Consider the following 19,657-nt stretch of genomic DNA (forward strand, 5'->3'; position numbering starts at 1 on the left):
ATCCAGACCTCGAGGCGGCAGGCCTTTGAAGCTTCCCCCTGCCCATCCTGGGGAAAGAGACCTAGCACCTCGCCCAGGATGTGCATTGTTGCAGGCCCAGGAGAGCGGGGGGCTCACCACCCACGGGTCAGCAACATGTCTGCTGTGGGGCAGCCTCTCAGTTCAGACATGGATTGTAGATTAGGTTTCAGGGGGCATCTCTAAGATGCCATCTGGTGCATTTTACATTAAACCTCCCACTGATACCAAACTTCTCAGTCTTCAGTGGGGCCATCGTGGTGCTGTGGAGTTCGTAATGTCTACCTCCCAGCACTATATACTCTTAATGGCATCACTGCACTTACAGTGCCCAGTAATGGCCTTGAGTACTGTAGGGGCACAGGGCTTGTGCATATGTGCCCATACCACTGGCATAGGGCACCCAGCTAGAGGGGTGACTGAGGTATGCCAGGGCAGTGGGTCTTTGTGGGCCTTGCACACAGGGATGTGTGCCATGTCGACTCTTTGTTTAGTTCTGTACTTAGACACTCAGCCTGCAAAGGCAGTGTGTGGGTGTCCGAGTGCAGGGCTCCTAATGGTGGCACAATAAGTGCTGCAGCCCTTAGGGGTCTTCTCTGATCACCGTGCCCTGGGTACCTAGGGTGCCATTTACTAGGGGCTGACAGATGGCCAGAGATGCCAATTGGGTTTTAGGTTCAACACTGTTTTAGGGAAGGAACACAGGCCCTGGGTACCTGGTTGGCAGGAGCCCAAGGCACACCCAGTTAAAGATGGCACTTTCTCAGTCTCACTAAGCAGCTTAATTTCCACCATTTTGCATTGAGAAAACATTAAGTAATACACTAAGTTAAAAGACTTCCTCCCAAGATAAAATGAGGAATGGAATCCTCTTCTATTAAGATTTAAGGATCCCAGATTCTGGTCTGCAAATTAATAAAATATACCAGCTTGCGAGGGCCGGTGCCCGCCAGGAAATAACAAGCCACTCACACAGTGAAACACATTTGTGTTAAACATGAGCCGCATTCTCCATGTTTATGTGTGAGGATGTTGAGCCGGAAAAGTGCACGGTCGACGCAGCTGCGGCAGGCTTCGGAACTCTGATGGGGCCGCTTAACCATCCAAACTTTACAATCTGTTTTTGTTTCTTGCTCTCTTCTTTAATCTTTTGTTCAACATATGTGGAAAAGAGGTTTTAAGGGAGTACTTCAGCTTCTTTATTATATAAAGTTATATCTAAACAATTTCTCTTGATGTGTAGGAATTAATCCACTGATAGATTTTCACATAATGATTTTAGGTAATGACTTTTATAATTTGAAAGTCTGCTCTTATCTGTAGGTTAGAGTATTTGTGTATGGATCTTACCATCCTTTGGTATTAACTCTAAGCCTGGAAACGTTAGTTTCACTTTAGTCATTGTCATTGTAAAAATGGTGATGCAAGTCTTTTTCATTTAATTCTTAACTCCTGTTTCGGTACCCTCCCAAATTCCAAGAACATTATCAGTTTAGCACCACCATATTTCAATGGGCAAGCAAAAAGGGTTTTCTTTATGAAATTATTTCTGTTTCAAAGTTATGTATATAAAGATTAGTTGTGTTGGGCACATAGGAACAAACCATGCTCGTACGTCCTATCTGTAGAACAAATCCTGCTCATACAGTACATAATTTTCATGAATCTCAACCGTGTACACTCTATGATGAACTTAATTGTACCTTTACTGGGCCATTTCCGAGGATGTCCAACCACCTTGAACAAACCCCACTCATCCCCCTCACCCCGTGAATCTGAAATACTTTCTCTTCCCTTGAAGCCCTCATTTTGCTACTACAAGGGAGTTGCACTTCTCTGTTTCCCTTACACATGTATGCACGTTGTTAAAGTACTCCTCACAGAGTCAATCCCTTTTATTTTTTTAGCATCACAGACCTAGACCTGGCCGCCACAGATGCTTTTTCACAGATTAAATCTTTCATTCTTTTCAGTTTTTACCTGTTGGTTATGTATTCCTGCCAGCCATTTATACTTTTACTATTCTATGCTGTACAACCTTCCCAGACAAAGCAATTTGAGACTAATCTTTAGTTAAATGTTTGTAAGACTATTTTACCTAACTGATATATGTTTCTCCTAGTGATATGAAGTGTTGCACATAATGTAACACTGAACAATGATACCACTGTATCACTGTGCTAGTTCAACTGCTATTACCAGGTTACACTATGTATATAAATATGTCCTATTAAAACTATTTGGAAAAAACATAGGACGATTCCAATGTTTTAGTGGCATTATAATTTTTATTGAGTCAAGGCAAGGAACTGCTTCCTTGCCTTGAATCAGTAAAAATTATAATACACATTACAGTTCAGAATATGATGTATAATTCTCTTTGGAGACACATTTTAAATTCCCCCCCTCCCCTTATACTTCCCATACACACAGCACAAACCGTTGGAAAGAATTGCATTATGCAGGTCCTCACACTATTAGCCATCTTTTAAGGATCATGCAAGGACATCCTTCAGATAAGTAATGCTCTTATTCTCAGTGGTCTCACCATATTAGTATCTATTCTAATTAATGACGCGTTATGGTGCCATGTCGACCTTCCCCAACGCCAATCCCGGTGCCAACACTGCATTCTGATCCCCTAATCCGAAACGGAGTCAGATGGGGGTCATCGAACACCAGCTCTGGCGCCGACTGGATCCATGCTTTCCAGGTTGAAGCATGAGCCCTATTCTTATGGGCTAGGACTTGGGGAGGATGGGAGGGATTGCTGGACTCTGAAGAATACCAGCATTATGACTAGGGCTCCAGATTTTATGGTACTTGTTTTTTTTTTAGCATTTCTGTCTGTATTTATCCATATTTATTTTGCGGTTTGTGTGCAAAATAAAGATGAAACTAATATTTTTCAACATTTATTTCACTGATTAATGCCCTCACATGCTTGGATGCCTTGTTTCAATGATATGAAAATCCACAGATGATAAATTTAGTGTCTGTCTTGGGCATATTTACTGCTGTATCATCCTGTTTACTAAAATGCATTTTTTAGCCCCCATACATGTGAATCCGCACAGCTATTGGCTTTGCAGTCATGACTGAACGCGTTTAGATTCACTCAAAAAGTAACCCTAGTTACTTTTTTTATCCGCCTTTAAAAATAAATACAGAGAGGAAAGTAAATTAGTTTCCATCTGTAGTTATCTGTAAAAATCAGTACAAATTGAAAACAGGGAGCCTTATTTAGGACCCCACATGAACTGTTTTGAGGGTAGGGCAGACGCCAGTGAGCTGGATACCTCTCCAGAAACTGGCATGCTTTCTCCCGCTACCGTGGCTTTGGAGGAGGGAGCATCATTTGCAATTGTGGTGAGGAGTGCAGCAGATGTCTTAGGCCTTGGCTTGCCCTCAGTGACAGTCAAGACGATTGTCTTGACAGAAGTGCTTCAACCAGCAGTACCCCTTCTGAACCACTTCTCCCGTTTAATGAAGCTCTTACTGACGTCCTGCTTAGGACTTGGTCCAAGCTCAACACAGGGGCTCATGTGAACAGGATTGTTTCCTGCTGCCAGCGCCTCGCCCCGGGTATCCCAGCTTTCTTACACATCAGCCAACCCTAGAGAGCTTTGCGGTCCAAGCCTCCACTACTCATGGAAATCTTGACGCATTTCCAACCACGCCACCGGATCGGGAATTCAGGCAAAAATATGTTTTCTTCTACCAACCTGGCACTACAGTCCGTGAACACCACATGCCTTTTGGGCTGCTATTCCCATGCTAGGTGGTATACGGTTGCGCAGGTGCTGCCAACGGTCCCGGATGAGGCCTGGGCGATTCTCCACAAAATAGTTGTCGGGAGTTACACATCCAAGTTCGCGATTAGATGTGAACTGAATAACACCGACATAGACGTAGCCCATTCGATTCCCTTTCCCCATGAGGATGGGACAGGAAGCCCCCCCCCAGCCAATAAAGACAGGCAGACAGGGAATGTAGTCCCAGGCAGGGGCAGCAACCTATATCCAATCTTGCGTCCCTCAGTCCTGGGGCATCCGAACACACTCCAGTATATGTAGCCGAATCTCTGCTGCCTCACAATTGAGCCCCTTGACAGTGCCGGACGCCACCACCTCAGAGTTCACAATGTCTCACTTCCAGTCCACATTCAGGCCTTGCGTAGGCTCCAGTCCAGCCACAGAATGAGGGGCCACCTCAGTCCACTTGGGACCACTCCCAACTCCAGCAGGGTCTGCGGTGGCGTGGATGATGCAGAGGGGGTGCAGTTCACCTTGGAGCCCCCGTTCTCGCACTTCACCACTTACGGTTATTGCGCCCCAGCAGACAGCCGCCGCGGCCTATGTGGGGCTGGGAGGGCCCAAGGTACCGCCAGTCATGGAGGTGAGGGCCATCCATACCACAGGTAGTCCTGAGGGACCAAACAGGAGTTCTGGGACACCGCCAGCTCACCAGCCCTCCGACCCGTGCATGTCCACACGGGCCCCATAAGAGCAACCTGGGGGCCCGCTGCTATACAGCCCAGTGGAATACACCAGATATTGCGCTCGCCCCTTCACCTCTGTGACACACAAAGTGCAAACCCAGGACAGGGCACCACCCATCGGTGTGCTTTCAACGGAACAGGCCTCCACCACCAAGAGCAAACTGCAGATATATAGAGCGGACATCGCATTGTGCAGCTGAGCCCAACTGCAGTCAACACGGTGACCCCACTTTCCTGCCGTCACACTCAGGCGTGCTTCAGATCCCTGGGCCCGCTATCGGGAGACCGGCCTTGCACCGTGGCCCCCTCCAGACTCGCCTCCTTAGTCTCGCTCTTCACAACAGGCCACTCTTCCCCTATTTCGACAACTGGCTGTTGAGGGCAGGCTTCCTTCAGGCAGTTGTCTCTCATCTCCAGACTACGATGGACCTCCTGCATTCGTTGGGGCTCACTATCAACATGCCAAAGTCACACCTGACTCTCAGATGCACCCTTTCATTGGAGCTGTGCTAGAGACAGTGCAGTTTTGCGCCTATCCTCCGTAACGGTGAGTCCAGGATATTTATGCTATGATATCAATGTATCAACTTCTATCCTAGATTTTGGTGAGACTGACTCTGAGGCGGCTAGGCCTCATGGCCGCCTGCATCCTGCTTGTGAAACATGCCTACTGGCATATGAGGGCTCTGCAGTGGAACCTGAAGTTCAGTGGAACATCATCAGGGAAATCTTTCTGACAAGTTCCCGATCTCCAAGGGAACTGCACAAGATCTGCAGTGGTGGTTAATCAACCGCAGTTGTCAGCGGCAGATCCCTCTCCGTTCCCTAACCAGATCTGACAGTAGTGACCGATGCATCACTGGCAGCCATCTGGGAGAGGATGAAGTCGGTCTCCACATCAATCTTCAGGGTGATCCTGCTGGCATTGAAAACCTTTTTGTCTTCCATCAAGGGGAGGCTAGTGCAGGTGTTCACGAACAACACCACCACCATGTGATACTGCAACAAACCAGGTGAGGTAGGGTCGTGGACCCTTTGTCAAGATGTCCTGTGTCTCTGGACATGGCTGGTGGCTGGAACAACAAGGCATTTCTGTGGTGGTTTAACACCTGACAGGCTGTCTGAATGCCAGGGTAGATTAACTCAGCCTAGTGGATCACGAAAGGTGTCTACATCTGGAGGTGGTGCAAGGTCTCTTTCAGCAGTGGGGAGAGTCTTGGTTAGATCTGTTGCCACCGCAATTGTCAACAAGTTTGCACATTGCAGTTTCAAAGGCGACTCTTGATTAGAGACGCGTTTAGTCTCGAGTGGAGCTCAGGCCTCATGTACGCCTTTCCTCCCATACAACTCCTGTCCAGAGATCAGCAATTACCGGGATCCAGACTGGGCTCGGAGAATTTGGTATCCCGATCTCTTGAGCATGGCCATCGGTCCTCCGATCAAACTGCCCCTTCGGGATAATCTTCTGTCACAGCAGCTCAGGAGGGCTCTCCACCTACACCGGTAAACACTCCACCTTCTTGCGAGGAGATTGAGCGACGACAGACGACAGCCTTCGACCTTCTGCCCGAAGTTTGCGTTGTTATTGTTGCAGCCAGGCATCCCTCCACCAAAACGGTATATGCCTGCCGTTATGGCAGGTTTGTGGCATGGTGAGCAGAAAAGCAGGTTGACCCCCTTTTGGCTCCTCTTTCTCAGGTTCGTTTTTTATTCTTTACCTCGTCCAGTAGGGCTCTTCTCCAGGCACCTTAAAGGGTTATCTTTCGGCTATTTCAGCCTCTCTGCGGTTGCCTGACCAGCCATCCCATATTGTACATAGGTTCCTGAAAAGTTTACAACATATGTTTCCATCTTCTCCCTTTATCGTTCCTCAGGGGGAACTTAATCTTACCTTGTCCAGAAGTTCCTGATGCCGCTCCCTTAAAGCCCTTGCACAACGGTCCTTTCAGCTTCCTTCCCACCAAGAAGGCTTTCTAGGTGGCAATAACATCTGCCCGGAGGGTCAGTGAGCTTCATCCTTTGTCACCCAAGCCTCCATACCTGAACTTCTACCCAGACAAGCTGGTTCTACGCACCAGAGCTTTGTTTCTGCCAAAAGTCGTTACTCCCTTTCATGTAGGCCAGTCCCATCACTCTGCCTACTTTTTACACTCCGCCACATCCCTCTAAGGAAGAGGAGCAACTTCCCTGTGGTGGACCCAAAAAGAGAGTTGTTGTGCCCTGCTCTGTATCAAAATCTGCTACGCATTGGCTAGAAAGCTGCCTTCTGAGGGATTGCATGCTCATTCCACCAGAGCTAAAGCTGCGTGAGTTTGTGGTAAAAACTGCCACAAGGAAAGGTGCACCTTAGCGTGTGCATACCACCGTGCAAGCACTGGTCCTGAAGAAAGCCTCGCAAATTGGCATGTTGAAGCTGAAACATATAGATTGACCACTATCACTTCTATCACTTGTGAATGCCATTGGTCAATCTAACCAGAGAAGACATCAGTTTTCATTTTAATCTTGCCTTCCTATTCCAGTATGAAATTTTTAGGATTAGTAAAGGCAATGTTATCATTCATTCGTTCACTCTCCTTGCACTTCGAAATAAACCCGCTCCACTGTAATCTGATGTTGTAGCACACCCAAGAGGCATTCAGCCGCTGGGGTGGAAACCCCATGATGAAGCATGTTACCAACCAGGTTGGTGAGTGAGGGTTCTTCTAAAAAACAAGTGTTATTCCTTTTGCCTTGTTCAATAAAGCAACTCGGAATTACTCTTTTGTTGATTTAATAGAGATTCGATCAAGCCACAGATGCCTTACCAACGCAACCATCCTCCCTGCTCTGTAAACAGATTTCTAGGATCAGGGCTCTACCCCTTTCAGGGCCTTAGTGTCAGTGTGCTTCATGGCTCTGCTTTTCCGCCATGGAAAGTTGCAAAAAGTTACTGACATCAGCATGCTGGCATGGCTCCTACAAAGGCACCGCGCATGTCACTTCCCGTGGGTATGACGATGCCACTCTGATCCGGATGACGCCACCTACTGGCGCAGAGGGGTGTACTGCTCACAAAAAAAAATCTAGATCCAGTTTGATGCCCGGGGATAAATTCGAAGGTTGGGAATCTGCTAGATTGTCTCTCTACCAGATAGGGGGTTACGAAGGTAAGTAACTTGTTCTTTAATACATCTTTGTTTACCTTCGTATTCATATCAGTTGTTGGTAAAATGCTTCAGTTTATAAGTAGTGCTTTTTAAATCCTTTCTTATATGTGCATAATTTGGTGCATCACTTATGTTATCAAATCACAAAAGATGAGAGCAATTTCTGACTCAGGCACTTAGCAAATGTTTATTAAATGGCCACTTTCCTTGGGCAAAAATTTTGCAGTATATGTTGGCAAAAATACTGGTGAGATATTGGTGGATGTTGCTCGCTCCTCTCCCCTTCCAGTAATTTTATACCTTGTTCTTCTATTCAGGAATACTTCCTACGAGCAGAGCTGACCACAGATGTATTGAAAGAAAGAACACCAGAGTGTTCGGTGTCAAAATGTACAAACACTCTACAAGCCAACACAGTTTTAACACTTAGGAAATGGCCTATGACCTGTGTAAGTTTTTCTTACTTTATATGTTAATCTGATCAGCTGAAAGTAAAATCCAATATAGGTTAATGTGAACCCTGAAAATAAATAATTTCTGATCACCTTCTTTTCAGCATGCTTACTATTAATTTGACCTTTCCATGCTTCCCTGTTCTTTTTTCCGCTGATATGTATTAACTTTTTTCTGGGAATATTAACTTGTCTTGTGCATTTTGTCAGGAGCTGTAAACGATATATTGTGTTCATTTAAAGTGGGTAGACGTGTTTCATCTTGTATTGCAATGTGTTTTAGAAGGATATAAGAGAGAATGCTTTGAGTGTCCTGTAGAGGAGGAGTTTGGTGCTTTGTCTCTCGAAGCTGCGGCTGAAGGCTCTCTGAATGTCGACAGAAGAGAGAGGAAAAGCGATGGATCATTGAATATTTTTCCAAACTTTCAATGTACAATTAACGTTATAGAGCATGGAGGAAGAGGATAAACAACCCAGGTATCCACCAAGAAAATACCGAAGAAGTAGGTGGGGTACGAGGGCAACTGACAGAGGTCAGAGAATGAGCAACCAATGGGCCTTCTTTGCTGGGGGCTGTGGAGAATATGCTCTTTGGTTTTTGTGTCACCACTAGTTTGCTCATCGAGAAAACCACCAAGTTTGCAGCCTTTGTTTGCTGAGGGACCACAACACAGAGGGCTGTGATGCATGCACTGAATTCAAGCCGAAGATGCTTCGAGTCAGAGAGACGGGCATGCACAGACTGGGGTCATGTGCTCTCCATACCACTGGAGTCAAGCTATGCTAGCTGATGAGGGCTGAAAGCCCGAAACCTGCCCTAGGATGCTTGTTTCCAGTCCAGGGAGGACCTGGCCTGAGAGTTCAGGCTGGATTGTTCCCATTGGGCGTAAGGTCAAGAGTGATTTGCATATGGCTGGGTCCAAACTGGAATGGCATGGTGAGCAGAAATACGATGGATTTAGGCCCAGATCTCTGTACTGGGGTGAATGTATGACCTTGTTCTGCATTATGTCCATCACTTGTTCTTTTTGCATCGAGTCAGAGATAAGCACAGGCAGGCCCAGAAGAACATTTCATCACTGAGTGTCCTCGTGTGTGGAAAATGATTACTTCACAGAAGGAGCCGAAGGAACAGACTTCGATTTTAAGGTAGAGACCATCCATGTCGATCCGGAACAGGTGCAGACAAAACACAAAGAAAAGTGATGACAGGTAACGCATAAAAAAATGGGTTAACTGATCTAAGGCCTTCAGACATGAAACCCTTGAAAATTGCCTCAGCGTCGAACCTCTTGTCAACCATAGGTAAGTCAAAAAAGAAAGAACCCCCATGACTCCCACACCATGGACACCGCAGGCAGGTGCTCCTCTAAAACACATCGGCTTGGGCAGACAACGGAGAGCAGGAGAGGATGAAGAAGCCAGTAGCTGAAACATGAAGAAAAGACTGTCTAGTGGGTTTGACGCCAAAGAGTGAGTGCTCAAGGTCGAGCAGAAAAAGAGGTGACTCGTGGCCAAGATGGGAGTGATACTCCAGAAGAAGAAAGATTTCAGCACCTCCCTTTGGGAATTATGTAGAAATTGTTGAAGGAAAAGAACCAGAAAAATATGGGGACGGTTGATCATGGGCCATCAGTAACACCCTGACCCCCAGGAGGAAGAACAACACACAATGTTCTATGAGTAAGAGGACACTGAGGCTCAGGGACTGTTCCATGATGCTGAGGACATGGAAGATCAGTGGCAGGATCTTCAACGCCAACTCTGCGGAAGGAGGCGTTGAAGCATATTCGTCGAGGCCTTCACCTTAGGAAGGTATTGCCATGTATAACATGTTGAAGAGAGCAGTAGACAAATATGGGACACAGCTAGCGGAGGAAATTACACAAACACGTTTCCTGCTTGAAAATCTTCTTCCTTGTCAAGCCAAGTACCAATACCTACCACTGCTACCCTGTATTTTGGACAAGGAAAGGTCTATGTTCAAGGAACCGATGACCTGCAAACCTGTAACACGAAGAGTACAAAAGAAATACAAATACTCTTTAAGAACCCAGCTACATATGACGCAACATTACAACAAACTTGATCATCTTGGCCACTGCAAGAAAAAGAGCCAATGTAGCAGCAGCATCAGGGCCACCTCCTGAAAAGTAGAGCAAGATGGTGGGGTGAACTTTCAAAAGAGGAGCTGTGAATAAATGATGCATCGCCAACTCCAGTGCTCTGCTGAGTACTTGCGGTTGGGTGGTCTCTGTGCAGAGGCTGCAGGCGACGTCGGGGATGCCTGGAGGGGTCAACCCACAGTGGACTCGGACTCTGGAGCGCTGGGGGACCTCATTGGGACCGGTGAGCCACACGAACTCGGGCCGTAGGCGACGGGTGCATTGGTCGTTCCAGGCGTCTGGTTTCTTTTGCCTCAGCAGGCTCTGAGTCTTTCTTTGGTGTTTCCTCTGAACAGAGCTGCTGATTACAGGAGATCTGGTCTTTGTTGAAGGCATGATTAGAAGTGAAGCTAGAGGATCTCTAGTCTCATCCCTTTTAAGGCACACATATTGTTGTCTTTCCCTTTGGAAAAAGAGTTCAAATCCGTTTTTTCTGGTACATAAATGTCTTTTTTTATTCCTTTAAATTTAACTCATGGTTTTCAATTTCGTTTCATTTGTGCATTAGTTTTAACCATATACACTTCAGGCAATGTCATTTTAATGTATCCAATGCGTTTCGGGCATTTCATTCATGCCCTTCATCGGGGAATCGACACTGATAGTTATTCTTGTCCTATCAAGCAGCGCAGGTTTTAACTTTCCTTCCTGTCCCAGTTTTGGAAATAGTTGATAATAGCATATCACATCGCCGCCTTTTTCTTTTAGAGTGAGTTCTGCTACAGGGGGTCCTCCGATATGCATGCCATAATCTAATCATATTTTCAGACGCCGTTGGACCCTCGACGTCACCTTTGGGAGCACCATAACACATAGCCAAACCGTCTCATCAAACAATTTAACAAACATTAGCTGTGCATCTATCCGAATTGTATCGTACATTGTTGAAGGCAATCCGTCTTTTCAGGGGTTCTGGAGGTCAATTTTTGGAGCAGGATCTCTGGAAACTGCAGACAGGCCGGTAGGGCTGGGGCTGTTGTTCTCTGCAGTCTCCTCCGCTGGGCGTCTTCTTCTGTCCTTTTCTTCTTATGTTGCAGAAATCTGCTTTCTTGGTTCTGGGATGCCCCCTAAAAACTGTATTTAGGGGTCTTGAGGTTAGTAGCCAATGGGCTACTGACCTTAGGGTGACTACACCCTTCGTGTGCTTACCCCATGTGGGGGAGTGAGCACAATACCTTTTACCAGGGGCTGACCTGTGGCCAGAGATGCCAATTGGGTTAGTTTTGGGCAAAGAATAAAGGCCCTGGGAACCTGATTGGCAGGGTCCCAGGGCACATCAAGTGAAAGTGCATCAGTAGTCTGGCAAAACGGGATGGGCTACTGCAACAGAAACCCACTTTCCGACATCAAGTCAAAGTACTGCTATTTGAAATTAAATCAGCACCGAGGGTGTTAACAAAATGTTTAGCCGCAGTAGCAGCACACCTGAGAAGAAAGGGAACACATTTGTATGTACCCCTACCCAGACTAACTGCCAAAGGCAAGCCCATTCTCCAGTTGTGGAAGCAGCATCAAAACAGTGATGGATACACTCCACAGACTAGGCTTCTCAGTAAACATAGAAAAATCATCACCTACAACAGAGGAGAAGAAGAAACCCTTCCAGGGAGCAAAAACCAATACAGCAGAAGCCAAAGCATTCTACTGTGACAAGCAAATCCAAATGATAAAACAGCACACTCCCTGCTACCGCAAGCATCTGTCTCAGACAGGGAGGACAGTGGGGAAGATGCTTGCCATGATGATTTTTTGCATCTCACTAATTCCATATGCAAGGATGCACATGAGATCAATCCAGGAATGGGTTCAGAGTCAATGGTTAGAAGCAGCGGGTGTTGGGAGGACCTAGTGGTTGTTAGGAACAAATTGCAGGATGAAATGGCATAGAGGCACAAAGATAACGTAACATTGGACAGACCTTTTACACTACCAACTTCGACTGTGACTATCACCACAGACACCTTGCACACAGGATGGGGTGCACACATGGGGAGGCTGAACATCAGAGAGGTCTTGCAATCAGAGGAAGCAACTCAACACATAAATATACTGGACCTAAAGATGGTCTTCCTAGCTCTATAAGCATTCCAGTTAGAAGTATGGGAAAAATTGATGCAACGTTTTGCCTTAATAAACAGAGATGACCTTCATCCTATCAAAACTTGCACAGGAAACCTTGAAATGGGCCATCCAAAGAAAGATAACATTAACTTCAATACACCTGACTGGAGTGGACTACGTCGATTCAGGCAAACTCCGCAGACCAGCAACCATCTTTCACGAATGGGAACTTAAATCCGAGAGTGGTTGAAAGAATGTTCCAGATGTGGGAGACAGCAGAGTTGGATCTGTTAGCACTCTGCAGAACATAAAATGCCAAAGATTTGCGTTCAGGCACCCACATAATCACTCCCTGGGAAATGCCACGTGGACAGACTGGTCACAGAAATTTGCATAAGCTTTTCCTTCAATCAAACTAATACCGACATTAACAAAGAACTGGGTTTAATCCATCGCTCTTTTGCTCACCATGCCAGTTTTATAATTCATAACTTCCCCAAAATGTTCCAGGACTGGAGTTAGAATAGTAAATAAGCCTCATGAAATATTTGGGGGAAAGTTGCTCATTCCCCAAATATTCTAGGACTAGATTTAGAGTAGTAAACTTAACCTTTCAGTGCCCGCCGCTCCCACCATTGCCCTGAGTGTCGTGTGAGGTCAGCGGCCGTCTTTGAACTGATAGGGCCACAATGGATTTTTGATAGTAGGAAGTTGGGGCAGTCTTATTTGGTATTTACAATCTGACAGTGTGCTGCCACTGAAAATTCCTCAAATATTACAATCGATTTAGCTTCTGGTTACACTAGCCAACAGAGAGGATTGGTGATAATATCACATCAGTACAGTTTAGCAGCACTCTTCCCTCCCACAATCACTCCACCCCCAAAACTCACCCACCCCCGCTTCCTGCCTGGCCAACAAGGTTCTTGCTGCTACCTCTGGTGATGGCATATGGAATGAATGCTACTACCGCTGACGGGGGACAAAGGTTTGTCTGTTCTTGCCAGGGCTCGGCGAGTATGGATTTATTTGTGTGGTAATAACGTTTAAACTACGGGTATATCACAATGTGTGTGAACCTGGTGCTTAAGACAGCTTTGATGGAGCATGGATGAATGCTATGGTCAGTAGTGCAGCAACACTTAACTGTTTCGAATCCCAGCACTTTCATTAATATGACATTGAGAATTCATATTTTAATTTTGCCACGACTCAACAAACGCACGTCATGACACAATTCATCTGAGGCCTAAGTCTGGCAGTTTTAGAATGTGAATGTACATTGCTGCACATTCTCTAGACATAGTGAAGCTCACATTGTTATTTTAAATTATTACTTACATTTTCCAACGCTACCATAAGAAGCTATATGCCACCCCCCACCCCCTTTCCCCAACACCCTTTTGCTCACGTTGACTGCAGCACGTTCAAACTCAAACGCACTTTTAGGTCCCCTCTGACTCTGGGCTGTCAATGATGCAGCATATTTTCCATCTCAATTGGACGGCCCCTAACGACTTTATATGGCATCAATAATTTCAGGCAGCCGCCCACCTGTATTGTGTTCCTTGACCTGCCCCTCCAGTCAAATAAATAAGCGCTATGACGTGGCCAGCGCTAGACTCATAATAGCACTTATTTCATTTACTTTTAGCCAAGCTGAACAGTATATGTACTGTTAAACAGCATGGCTGAAAGACATTAACATTGCCAATAAATTTCGCAGTGCCGAGACCGATTAGATTTGCCAATGTTTGTTTTTAGTGGAAGTGTGTGCATTTTATGACTATAACAAACAAGTCTGCTCTTCTCTGATGTTGTTTCATGGTGCAAGAGCCTGGATCTGGGCTGCTGCTTCCTTTTAGAGTGGGCCTGAAAAAACGGGAAAGGATTGAAAATCAAGCATAAATGATGTGCATCAATCTTGAAAAGACCAGATGACCTATCGTCAGCAGCTCTCAGTAGAATACAGAACACTCATGATTTGCAAAGTTTTCTGAAGCAGGAGCCTAGCATATTTTGTAAAAGCTTGTCTCACCATATACCACATGTAATTCTTCTAATCTAACTCAACATCTTGAATCTGTAAAGCATACTTTAAACAGTTAGACATGGGGAAAAGGTGCAAGGCTCTGTGCAGAGAAAATGCTTATGTGCCTTTCTGCAAACTCAACTCAACTAACGAAGATTCACAAAAGAACACAAAAACAGCCTTCTCAGATAAGTATCCAATCTCTTGCACCTCAAACAGGGCCACCACTTTACTTTCCATTACAACCAGGCCTTGCCACTCAATATGCTTTCTGTGTCACTGGGGATGTAATACACCAGCCTTGGGAATCGTTAAACTGAGTCCCATGGAACATCATTGTCGGACATGCCAATACCATTAACCACGATTTGCTTAGCCCACAACCAACTCCTCTACCTGCTGGAGTGCGCCAATGTTCAGTTCAATGTACCTTTTGGCAAAAAATCCATCTTTTTTTACCAAGTGTAACATAGCTACCTTTCAACAAACTATGCATAATCGGCAAGGCATGAGGCTGCTTGAAAACTGTGAAGGATGCCTTTGTATACAAAAGTCACTTGTGATATCTGCTCAATATGTTTGCCATTCATCGGGGTGAAAAATTGAATTGTACATTAATGTTATGAAGAAGAAAAAAAAGAGTTACCCATATCGCAATAGGAACTTGTGTATACTCAAAAACAATGGTTCACCTGAAACACATTTAGAAAAAACGATTTAGGCAGTGAAGCTACTGCATACACTAAATGCATATATACACATAATTCAGCCATACAAGGTATACACAAATCAAGGATGTTAATGTATTATTATGCAAAGCGAACATAAGTATTACACTAGAGGCATTATTGAAACTTGAGAAAGAAAGAGCAATGTGTCCTCAGTGAGAAGGAAAAAATGCAGAAAGGAGGAGGTGAACAGGTAGTTAACGAGGAATAAACATTGCATCACACAAGTACACTATATTGATTTGTTTAGGCATAAAATTATGAGTCATTCAATTAGATCTCTAATTTGAGGTTGTGTGCGGTTTAATTGCCGACAATGTTTCAGTCTCTTTTGCAGTCTCGAGGTCTCATCAGAACGTGTATTAGGGACACCTAAAGATATATGAACGGCTATTGGTGGGTATCCATGTTCGAAGGGTGACCTATGACTTAGGTGTGCAACACTAATTATGAAAATACATAAGGAGGCATGTACTTACTCCAGGCTCTGAGGCACTAACCAAGAGTAGGATATCCCATGTGAAGTATTGTATCACAAAGAGTGCAAAGTCAACATGGCACACACTGTGTAAACAAGGTTCAGGGGCTTAGCCTGGTCAATAAGATTTTGGGTGGGGGGAGTGTGAACTTCAGATTTCCCATCAGTCGCACTGATTCATCTTGTTAACCCTTTCGGCGCTATTGACGGAACCGTTCCGTCACGCCCCTCGGATGGGCTGTGCTTGTGACGGAACGGTTCCGTCACGGCCCGCTCGCCGCGCCTGCGCGGCACTGATTTCGCGCCTGCGCGGTGCGTTTAATTAGGCGGGCGGGCCGTGACGGAACCGTTCCGTCACAAGCACAGCTCACCCGCGAGCTGTGACGTAACGGTTCTGTCACCCACGCAGGTGAGCCGCGTGCCCGCCCGCGACCGTTAGCGCTGCGGCGGAATAGCCGCCGCAGCAAAGGTGTTAAAACCTACTAGATCAGAGTCAGGACATGAGGGGGCTTAAGGGGCATTGGAAAGACAGTGGAGGGCTGATTGTTTTTTTTTTTTTAAAGACCTTTATTAGCAACAATACCAGCGTCATTACAAATACAATAGCAAGCATACAGTTCGTGGCTACCGGATCCAAACAAGTCCTCAGGCAAAGATGTTACACAGCCATGATTGCCGGCATCCCGGGGGCCCGGCGGCGATATTTAGTGGACTCAACTCAGCTGTAGTGATGTAAGCTTCCCCATCAAGGCAGCACTCATCGCAGCACGACTACTGATTATTCATTAACAACAACTCAAAGGGAAGGTCTCGCATGTGCAAGGTCAATAGTAGAACTAGAATGCCCATAAATCCATCCTAACCCCAACCCCCAACTCTACCCACCCACCCCTGTGTGTTCCGTGGAATGCCCAGTCAGTCCGATTCAGAGTAAACTTGTCATGTAAACGTGTCGTGTAAAAACCATGTCCCGTGCTACTTCCCAACCCATGTCTCCAATGGTCAAACCCTCTGGTGACCCCCCCACTAAGCCCTCCCACGTAGGTGACTACTTGTGTGTCTCAGCGCCCTCCCTAGCAACCTCCCCACTTTCCTACCCGTAGGGGAACCCCCCGTCCGCCCAGCCCCTTATTCCGAAACTTGGTCCTGGAGATCCTCCACCTCAGATGTGTCAGAATCGCCTTCCTCCCCCTTCCGTAAGTACTCCTTATAGAGGTCCCAGAAGTTTTTTGGCCTACTTCTAGGTGGCAACAGTTCACTGTATAGCTCAGTTTGGGTACAGCAAAAGCGCAGATCCCTCTTCCACCTCGCCACAGTGGGCAGCGGTCCGCGCATCCAGCAGGACGCAACCACTCTCCTGGCGAGCAACAACGCCATATCAGCTAGTCGGCGTAGTGATGGTGGGAGTGGCTTAGAAAAGCCCAGCAAAGCCAGCATCGGTGTCTTGGGGAGCGTTTCTTCTAGCATTTGATCAAGTTCCGCAAACACCGCATTCCAGAATGCTTGCACACCGGGGCAAAGCCACGCCACGTGGAAGAAGTCGGCAACCTGGGCGCGACAGCGCTCACATTCCGCCGAGGGCCGTAGGCCATAGCGGTGCAGTCTCTCTGGGGTATAGTACACCCTCTGGAGGAACTTAAAGTGCACCAGCCTGTGCCTGCCATTGAGTGAGATCTTGCGGGTGCTGGAGCAGCAATATCTCCACATGGCATCATCTATGGGTGATTGCAGATCCCCCTGCCATGCCTCTCTGGCTTTAGACTGCGTTAGTTTCTGGTGTGTTACGCCTAACTTGTTGACCGACGAGAGCAGTTTAGCCGGGGACTTAGTTTTAATGATATAGGACAGCTCTGGGATCTCCTCAGGTTCTTCCATAGTCGGGCCCATCTCGTCTCGGTAAGCCGATCGCAGTCTGTGGAACTGAAACTGTTGAAGCAGTGTGGGGCTCGCAGTCCTCAGAGCTAGCTGTCCCCAAGTTTTAAGTGTGCCCTCCTCGAACAGATCCTCCATCCTCTCCAGGCCCAAAGAGCGAAGGGACTCTGCAACGCCCTTCTCTCTCAGGGGGCTCAGCCACAGCGCCCACTCAATCGGCATCAGGGGTGAATACAATCGATCGCAATCACGGGCGCGCACCAGTGCATGCCATGCGTGGTTAGTCGCCTTAAGGGAGTCAAGGCGCCCGACCGATCGGTCAAGTGGAAGACTAATCGTTACTGGCAGAGGGAGTGGGTCTGCAAACAGCCGCTCCAGGAGCAAGTGCGGTGTACGCGCCTCTCCGTGAACCCAGGAGTGCAAGTGGGTAGCCTGTGCCACGCGATAGTATCGTTCCATGTCAGGGGCCCCCAGGCCCCCCATTTCGCAGGGGAGAATGAGGGTCGTCCACCGTATCCTGGGCTGTTTGCCAGCCCATGCCAGCCGAATGAGAACCTGCGTGAGTTGTTTAAAGAAGGCCCTCGAGAGCACCACTGGTAGATTCGTGAATAAGAACAGAAACCGGGGTAGGACAATCATCTTCATTATAGCTATTCTGCCCAATAAGGACAGTGGGAGCCTGCACCAAGCGTCCACATCCTCCACCAGTTTGGCGAAGGCCACGCCATAGTTATCACGGACAAGAATTTCCGGGTCGGTGTGTAAGTGGATGCCCAGGTATCTCACCGAGTCCGTCGTCCACTTTAGTGGGTACTCCATAGGGAAGGGCTGCGTCACAGGTGTGAGGGGAAATGCGATAGACTTGTCCCAGTTCACACGTAGTCCTGAGAGCGAGCCGAAGCGGACCACCTCTCTGAGGACTGATGTCAGGTTAGCCTCAGGGTCACGGACATATAGTAAAGTGTCGTCTGCGTACGTAGATATGCCTATCTTATAGCAGGGGAAGCTGATCCCCTCCAAGCTGTGGTACTCCCTGATGGCACAAGCAAGCGGTTCCGCCACCAGCGCATAAAGGAGAGGCGATAGGGGGCAGCCTTGCCGCGTTCCTCGGCCGATATGGATTGGTGCCGACACCCTGTCTCCCAATTTCAGTCTAGCCGACGGTCGGTGATACAGCGCACCCACCCTTTGCAGAAATGGTTCCCCCAGACCCAGCTTCCGAAGCACCCGGACCATGAACGGCCATTCGACAGAGTCGAATGCCTTTTCCATATCCAGGAAAATCGCCAGTGCTCTATTCTCCTGCCGCACATGTTGCATGGTACCCAGGACTGTGCGTATATTGTACGTCAGATTTCTACACGGTACGAACCCAGACTGCTCAGGCGCAACCAGTTCCGGGACTAGGAGGGCTAGGCGATTGGCCAGTACTTTCGCGTATATTTTAGCGTCCACATTTAGCAGACTGAGGGGCCTGTAGGAACTGCACATGTTCAGTGGCTTCCCCGGCTTCGGGATTGTGACAAGCAGTGCCTCCCGCATAGTGGGGGGCATTTCCCCATCCTCACAAATCTCATCGAAGAGAGTGATCAAATGAGGAAGTAGGATCCCAGCATAGGCTTTATAGAAGCCCACCGTGAGCCCGTCAGAACCCGGAGCACTGCCCGCCCTCATGCCCGCCAAGGCTTCCAGTATTTCGTCCTCATGAAAGGGGGCCATAAGGAACTCTCTGTCGGAATTCCGCAAAAATGGCATAGCTATATGCCCTAGGTAGTCGTCTATGGCATCCTCCACGCCCAGGGACCTGGACTGATAGAGGTCCGCATAATATCGACGGAAAGTGGTTAGGATTTGCTCCTCATCCGTGACCACGTCTCCCTCGGGGGTGGTCAGTTCTTCTACTACCAGCGGTTTGCGTGAATTCCGTACCATGCGGGCCAGAAGTGCACCCGGCCTGTCCCCTTCACCGTAGGCGCGAGCCGTAGCATATTTCCCCATAAAGAGGACCTCCCTATCCGCCAGCTCCTGGTATTCTGTTAACAGAGGAGCGAATCTCGAGTCAGCATCGGGGCCAGGGTCTCTGAGCAGTTTATCCTCCAAGTCCGCTAGTGTGGCCTCCATCGCGGTCAACTCCCTCCTAATAGAGCGCAGTGTACTGGAGTGTTTGGACATAGCCATGCCTCTGGTGAAGACCTTAAACG

General features: G+C 47.3%; 1 protein-coding gene across 1 annotated transcript in view; it reads left to right on the forward strand.

Moving 5' to 3' along the window:
- FBH1 (F-box DNA helicase 1) overlaps nucleotides 1-19,657 on the forward strand; it is a 618,156-nt gene that overhangs the window by 535,914 nt on the left and 62,585 nt on the right. Inside the window, exon 20 of the mRNA XM_086918941.1 lies at nucleotides 7,986-8,117. Coding sequence (XP_086775067.1) covers nucleotides 7,986-8,117 — 132 coding nt within the window. The remainder of the gene's footprint in view (nucleotides 1-7,985; nucleotides 8,118-19,657) is intronic.

This window comes from Lissotriton vulgaris, chromosome 1_1 (genome assembly GCF_964263255.1).
Source record: "Lissotriton vulgaris chromosome 1_1, aLisVul1.2, whole genome shotgun sequence".
NCBI lineage: Eukaryota > Metazoa > Chordata > Amphibia > Caudata > Salamandridae > Lissotriton > Lissotriton vulgaris.